Source organism: Coturnix japonica, chromosome 2, assembly GCF_001577835.2.
Source record: "Coturnix japonica isolate 7356 chromosome 2, Coturnix japonica 2.1, whole genome shotgun sequence".
Lineage (NCBI taxonomy): Eukaryota > Metazoa > Chordata > Aves > Galliformes > Phasianidae > Coturnix > Coturnix japonica.
Window position 1 is genome coordinate 106,687,864 of NC_029517.1, and position 7,993 is coordinate 106,695,856.

General features: G+C 41.9%; 1 protein-coding gene across 1 annotated transcript; it reads right to left on the bottom strand.

The window, feature by feature from the left end:
• Nucleotides 1-852: 852 nt before the first annotated feature.
• Nucleotides 853-7,519, bottom strand: RPL7 (ribosomal protein L7). The gene is made up of 7 exons (XM_015855784.2): nt 7,391-7,519; nt 6,551-6,653; nt 5,582-5,748; nt 4,789-4,926; nt 4,357-4,466; nt 3,135-3,345; nt 853-915 (listed from the first exon to the last, which is right to left on the bottom strand). The coding sequence occupies exons 1-6, from the start codon at nt 7,402-7,404 to the stop codon at nt 3,137-3,139; spliced, it is 741 nt and encodes a 246-aa protein (XP_015711270.1). The 5' UTR covers nt 7,405-7,519; the 3' UTR covers nt 853-915; nt 3,135-3,136.
• Between the last annotated feature and the right edge of the window lie 474 nt (nt 7,520-7,993).

The following is a 7,993-nucleotide window of genomic DNA, read 5'->3' on the forward strand; positions in this document are numbered from 1 at the left end:
GGGACCATTGAGACCATGCAGCTCCAACTTCCTGCTACAGGCAGGGACAACTCCTTCCAGACCAGGCTGCCGAGAGCCCCATCCAGCCTGACCTTGAAAGCCTCCACAGTGGGGGGCACCCATAATGTCAGTCTGCATGCAAGTTCCATTCAAAAGTTCTGCAATTTAAACAGTCCCTCTATAAGACGCTCTTTGGCGCCTCCGGTGGCGCAGTGGTAGGAATGCCGCTCACAACACCAGAGGCCCGGGTTTGAATCCCCCTGTGGCGCAAGTGGTAGAAGTGCCGCTCTGCTACACAGGAGGCTTGAATCCCAGGGGTTGGACTCGATGATCTCTAAGGTCCCTTCCAACCCGCACGAGACTGTGAGACTGTAAGACTCTGGCAGTCCTATACACCAGCAACACTCACCCTAATCCAAACAAATCTGGTCATCTCCAGTTCCATGATATCCAAACTAAAACACTGCAAATATATCAGGTAAAGCAGAGTAATTACTCAGAATGTTTCAAATACTTTTTGCATATTGCGTTTTATTTTTCCTTTGGTAAAAAAATAATAATCTGAAGTTGTTTAGAGCTTGAAGTAAATACTATGACATTAAAACCAGCATCTTAACGTTTTAAGAACAACAGATCTAACCTTGACTATTCTTCACATAAAAAAATTCTCACATACTTATTGTCAATAGAATAATAATTAATCCCTTGCCTGACTGAAGCTGAAATCAGTATTACCTGCATACTGGCAATTCAGAGAGTAATTCATTGTTTTAGTGAGGTTATTCCACATCATCTTATCAACTAATGCTGCCATAATAAAGGGTTACCAAAAGAACAACTGAGGTGACACTGTTTTGTGCAAGAAGATTTTATTAACAGACCAGACTTTGAAAAACTGCAGCTGGGCATCTGAATCTGAAACAGAAAGAAACAAGTATCATTGGACACACGCAGATCTGAAACTACTTTGGCCACCCAAAGAGTTCATACACTCTTACATTTAATCATGCAGCCTAAGAACACTTTTTCTTTACCAGACTTCAATAGTCTTGCAAACTTTGTGACATCTCTGCACTGAATACACCAACTTCCACTGACAGAACTAACTGAATAAAACACTTCTAATTTAAAGCATTGCTATCTCTTTTCCTATTTTTCTGAACACTTAGCAGAAAACAATTCTCTACATGAAGACATCCTGAAGCACTGAATGTATTTAATATCTTCTCCAATAACCCTGATTTCAGTAAGTTTTGGGTGTTGTTTACACAGAATGATTAAAACAAAAAGCAAACTTGTCTCAAGTTCCTTTTTAAGTCTGTTTAAGAGCTAATAGCATCCAGTAGCTTAAACTGAAAGAGAGTAAGGTCCTGATGTCTGCCAGTACTGTTCAGATGCTCGACAGTAAAGATGGAGGGCAAAGGATCTACACTGACAGAAAAGTGTGAATTAAATATAGTATCTCTCATCTTATGCTCAAGAACCACACAGAAACGTAATAGCAGTTGTGCTCAACCTTTCTTCTGAAGACTCACAGATTAACTTTAGAGAAGCACCTGGGAGAACATAAAATTTCTAGAGAATGCTACCAAGAGCAACATAACACCACCCAGGGCAACAAACATTAGAGCACCTTGCTTTCTCCAAATCAGTTCTTTACGTAGGCAAGCTAAGAAGGTTTATGGGAACGCTGTCCCTGGTAATCAACTATTTTCCTGAAGAGCCAGGTTTCCATGTGCTGTGTAATCAGTTCTTTAAAGGTCCACTGCTTTGTACAACAAGACAAACAAAAGACTATGCAAGAAGTTTGGAAGAGAGGAAGAACAGCCTGCATATAAGCTTCAATAAAACAGCTCAGCCAGACAATGAGAAGGTTATCTCATGAGGCTGTCTCTGGCTTCTTGCACAGAGTATCACAGAATCACAGAATGACCCGGGTTGGAAGGGACCTCAAGGATCATGTAGTTCCAACCCCCCTGCCTGGCAGGGCCACCAAACAAGCAGATATGAAAGAGCTCAAAAAACCAAAAACACAACAGCACAGCTTGATTAAAAAGCAGAGAACACCTTCCCTTCAAAAACATGTTTCTAAGAACAATTTATTATAATTTTAAGAAGTATGCTAATAATCCTATTAATAACAAATAGCTTCTACTCCAATTTTTAGCTCTAAAATCTCATTACTACCTGCTATTTTTATTAATCAAGCCCTTGGAAATTACTAGTTCTTAAGCAAACCAAAAGCTTCTTGTCTTTGAGGAGTTTGGGGTAAATTGCATTTTTGCCTGTTAGTTTTTCCAACTGTCCTGAAACAACAAAGTTTTCTTAAATTCCAGAATATTTGATGTAGCAAAAAGGCATTTATCCTTAAGGGAAAATTGATAAGGGACAACACTGAAGCTGGCTTAGTGTGTGAGAAAGCTGGAAAGATGGGAAATACGAGACTTCTGAAACAAAGCTTTGTGTTTGAATGGTCAACATTTATCACTAAAACAGGAACAGCAGAATAACAACGAATGATAGGACAGACAGTTTGAAGCAGGTACTAACACTTCCAAACTGCTTTAAGTGATGTGTCAATGAAACTTCCCATTTCTAAAGGACAGCGTCTTCAAATTGGCAAATTAGTCTTTCTAAAGTAAAGCCTTAGGTAATATGAAAGCCTGAGTTGAATCATTCTGAATGAAACCTTAGGCTGAAACTTTAGACCATTAAAATGCTGTAAATTGAGAATTTAGAATTTAGTTTTTCCCAATCCTAAATAAACTTCCTTCTTTTTAGCAGAAATCAGACAATAATATGAGGAAATACTCTATTACCATCACAACAGTAACTGTATGAAAAGCTTATTAACGAGAACTGAAAACTGTAGCCAAAATCTAAAGGTCTCCCATCGTAACATCCAAACAATGCTTTCATACATGCAATTAGTGAAGGGAAAACGAATTACCAGTAATGCTTCTACTTCATAAACGTATCATCTATAATCAACATTTAACTTCACAAAGACTGCTCTACTCGGCTATTCCAGGTACCTACCACTCAAGCACAACTGAACTGTCAACCAGGAACAACTGCAGCCTACATAGCAGAGATAGAATAGTGGATAACATTAACATTTGGTTGTATCTTACCATTAGTTCATTCTCCTTATGAGTCTGTTTATTTGATCTTCTCTGTTACCAGCATCTCCACCCTCCACAAAGTGGATCGTTTTCTTCTTCATTCCACCCCGAGGAGAGGATAACTTGAAGGGCCAAAGGAAGTTGTTCACAACTTTGAAGTTCTTGCCAACAGTGTAAATTTCATGGATCACATCTTCCATGCAGATGATGCCAAGTTTTCCTAGAATTCAGAAAAGTTGTTTCTACAAGGTCTACAAAGCCACTACCAATGACAAGCTAAAAACTGTCTGACTGCCGTATCTATCACTGTGTGAAAAAGCATCCACTTTGTCAATACAGCCCATGACTAACTTTTCCAATGCAAATCCCATCAGTAGCAGCTGACTCAATATTATTTCACTGACACTTTTCGTATTTGTGTCCAGCAATGGGGAACAAAATGACTGCTCAATGGATCTTCAGAAAATAGACTTTTAAATACACATGGACACAAGTTACACGTAGCTCAGGGAAAATCACTAAACAATTTGTGTAGTTGAATGATGCAACAGCATGTTTTCTTCATGTCATTCTGAGTTCTTCAGTGACTTGTTACAAGTGAACTTCATGAAATACAATGCTAAGAAGGCAGGTGGTAGTAACACAATATCTGTACCTTCTGAATTTGAAAGCATAAAACACGACACTTTGACTGGAAGGGAGACTTAGATGGGAGAAACTTCACTATTTCTTGGTATAACTTGGAAAAAAGGAGCCTCTTAGAGCTCGATCTACTTCCTGACAATAGACCACCATGTGTGCTCTGACAAAATACACTGATGGCTTTAATAGCTACTTCTTCTCACAGGAACTTTAAAAGACCTGTTTGCCAGAGCATGAAGGTCTAAGTTACAAGCAGATTCTAATACTAAATTTGAAACTTCAAAGCAATGTATAATGAATTTTCTGTAAGAAATAAGTGTTGGAGCAGGAAGAAATATCCACCATCATATTAAAGGTCAAGGGAATTACAGTCAAAATTTACAAATCTAAAATCTGAACTTTGATTCTCAACACTTTTACTTTCAATACTTCCTAATGAAAATCACTGCATGCTTTGTATTAACACAGAAATAGACCTACTAATCACTAGATTCCCAAGAGACAAATAAGGACACTTGTCCAGCTTAGCACTAGTCATCCAACTGCAACTAGTTCTGTTCTTGTTTTGTAGAGTGAAGTTTGTATTTACCAAGGCGCTTCCGAATCAGGGAGTTATCAGTCAGAGCAATGCGCTTCCTGTTGATCTTGCCATAGCCACGCTTGTAGATCAAATCATGCACGGACTTCAGATTGGGATAACTGAAATACCAGGTAAGAGTTACTGAACTGTACAAGCTGGATGCAAAATGGAATTTCAATAGCAGACAATTCGAGTTAATTCCAGCACATCCCAAAAGTAAACACAAAAGTAACAGAGAAGTAAACTTTACTCCTACAGAGCCAGCAACAGTGCTGGCAACAGAATAATCATATATAGCAAACACTGCCTTTCCTGTTTTCGTGCTCTCCCTGCTTTGATTTAAAAACAGTTTGAGCACAGGAAAATGTGCAAGACTAGTATAGCAAAATCCAAGGCAAACAACATTTGCATTACTTCGATAGAACTGAGCATGTTACTCACCCCCATGCAATATAGGGCTCAACAATCCGCAGCATGTTGATGGAAGCTTTGTTGAGTTTCACAAAGGTGCCATTAAAAATCTGACGCAGGCGAAGAAGCTGTAACACCTTCCGGACCTTGGGGCTGACACCATTGATACTAGAGGAACACAGCAAAAAGCATCAGTTATCTACATCTGAAAACATATTGGTAACATTGAAGCAATAACAAGCGTTAAAGAAACAAAAACCCAAACAGAAAAATAAACAGTAATGTCCTTCTATCTTAAAACACATCACAATTTAACCCATTCCACAAAGTAAATTTTGTGTGTTATCATATTTATGTATTTCAGGATTAAAGGAGATTTAAGTCCATAAAAATAATTCAAACAAAAATTACACTTATTAACTACGTATCCTTGTGTTCTCCTGTATATAATTCTCTTGTTAGTTTTCTCTAACACTTCTACCAGAACACAGTTAAACAAGCACTTCTAATAGCACTCAGTAGGGAACAGTGGTATATAATTTCATCAAGATGAACTCAGACAGACTAACAGTTTGCACGTCTTGTTCTGCTTTGTTTGTGCTTTAATAAATCAAGGATTCCCAATGGCAGCACACACAAAGCAAAAGGACTTCACACTGAACTACAGCACTAATATATCATCAACATGACGGCCAGTACTTTCCCAAACATCCTGTCAAAAGCTTGGATTTATGTGAACATTTAAGCTCACAAAACAAGGGAGGTGACAAAAAAGAAACAATTTCAGTGCTTCTGAATATAAATAACGTACTCTTATTCTTACCCTCTTATCCTGATGACAAATGCAAGCTTGGGTTCAGCTGGAACATAGTAATTACCGGCTTTTCTGGCCATCCTGGCCATGCGGATCTCCTGTCTGTACATGTGTCTGTACTCCTTATGGTAAGCTTTGGCCCTTTCATAGATGATTTTCCTTTGCGCTTTCCGAAACTGGAAAAAACCAAACATTACTTAAGACCATATAATGCATTTTAATACACGAAAATCAACTTCAAATCATTCAGCACGTTCCTGGTGATGTACCAGGTGCATCTGTCCATAATGTGGATTCCAGGATGACCATCAATCAACTAAAATGTGGAGAACTGTGCCACACTGCAATAGTGGCTTATTTTGAACAATGTATTACCACATATTGTGCTTTATCCTCAGAAGATAACATCTTTCCTTGCTGAGCATTAACTTATATGAATGTTTTGTCTCAGCTCTGCCTAAACCTAATTCTTTATACACAGTTTTGACCCCCTCTCGTGAATAATTCATATCTAAACATTCAGAAAACATTGTGGCCTTCCAGTACTTGAAGGTAGTGTATAAACAGGAGGGGGAAGAGCCATTTACAAAGATGGATAGTGACAGGACAAGGGGGAATGGTTTCAAACTAAGACAGGGGAGGTTTAGGTTAGATATTAGGAGGAAGTTTTTCATACAGAGGGTGGTGACACACTGGAACAAGTTGCCCAAGGAGGCTGTGGATGCCCCATTCCTGGAGGCATTCAAGGCCAGGCTGGATGTGGCTCTGGGCAACCTGGTTTGGTGCTTGGCGATCCTGCACATAGCAGGGGGGCTGAAACTGGATGATCATTGTGGTCCTTTTCAACCCAGGTCATTCTGTGATTCTATGATATAAACGCTATCAAGTTCCTGAGTGCTTTCTGTCAGCAGTGATAGCAGCTTGCTGACCTGCCTACAAAAGAGACAGAATCCAAGCAAGGAGTCATGCAGCACTCACCTTTTTTTGGGCCAACAGCCTCTTCAAACGTTTGGCTTTTGCAGCTGCATAAGCCTGTCGCCTCTTCAGGAGGCTTTCCGGGACAGATGGCACCTTCTTTGCCCTAAGTGACAAGAAAAACACTTTTAAAACCCAAGTTTACTAAAACCAGCACATCATAAACACCAAAAGCAACAAGAGACAACATACACGCAGGCCTCATTGACTCCTGTCAGTTTACTGAGGCACACAACTTGTCCTCACCATCACCAGGCTTCAATACAGCCTGAAAACATCAGCTTTTGTATTAAGAGAAGGAAGTATGACATATTATTGCTCGGTTTGTAAACACCTATAAAAAATAACTAATAATTCAACTTCACGAAGCATTTAGGGAGTAGTTTTAGGAAGAGAAAAGCCTGATAATAATCAAATTCTACATTCATGACGTTCAACGTAACTTGCATTTGAAATTCCTTGATGTTTTAACACGTGTTAGACGGTACTAACAGGTCGGGCCTGCTCCTGTACTACCAGCGCCTGCGAGTCCTCCCATCCCAGCACAGCCACCGCAGTTCCCCACCCCACACAGCCGTGCCCGATGCCGACTCTACCTCCTCACCCCACCTCAATACGGGCTACTCAGCAGCTTGCAGAAAGGCAGGGCCCGAGAAGGCGGCAGCCTCATCGCCACCGCGCTCAGCCCCAACCTCCCACCGCCCCCAAGCCACCCTCCAGGTCACTAGCAAAGGCCACGCAGCAAGTGAACGGCAAACACCGTCCCGACGGCGGAGGACACCGGCAGGCGCCGCCACAGCCGCGGATGGCGGCGGATTGCGGCAGGGCAGGGCGGCCACTTACTCCTTGTCCGCCATGATCGGCGCCGGAAGAGAGAGAGCACGCGCATGCGCGGGGACAACTCAAGCCGCTTGCTGCGCGGGCAGGGCCCTGCGCAGGGGAAGGACCCCACGTATGGGTGGCCGCGGTGGTGCCGGACCGAGGTGGTAGGTGCGTTCCTAAGGCGGGTTACATCCCACCGATCTCACTATAACGGGGGAGGTAAATAACATCCACCAGCACGTAGGTGTGCGATAAAACACCGATACAATTGAGTGCGCCCCGGTGGCGCAGTGGTAGGAATGCCGCGTTGCAACACCGGAGGCCACAGGTTCGAATCCCCCCTGCGGCGCAAGTGGTCGAAGTGCCGCTCTGCTACACAGGGCTCGAATCCCGGGGGTTGGACTCAGAATCACAGAATGAGTCGGGTTGGAAGGGACCTCAAGGATCATGTAGTTCCAACCCCCTGCCTGGCAGGGCCACCAAACATACACCTTTACTAGATCAGGTTGCCCAGGACCCCGTCCAACCTGGTCTTGAACACCTCCAAGGACTCGATGATCTCTAAGGTCCCTTCCAACCCGCACTATACTGTGATACTACTGTGATACTGTGAAAATGGGCTGT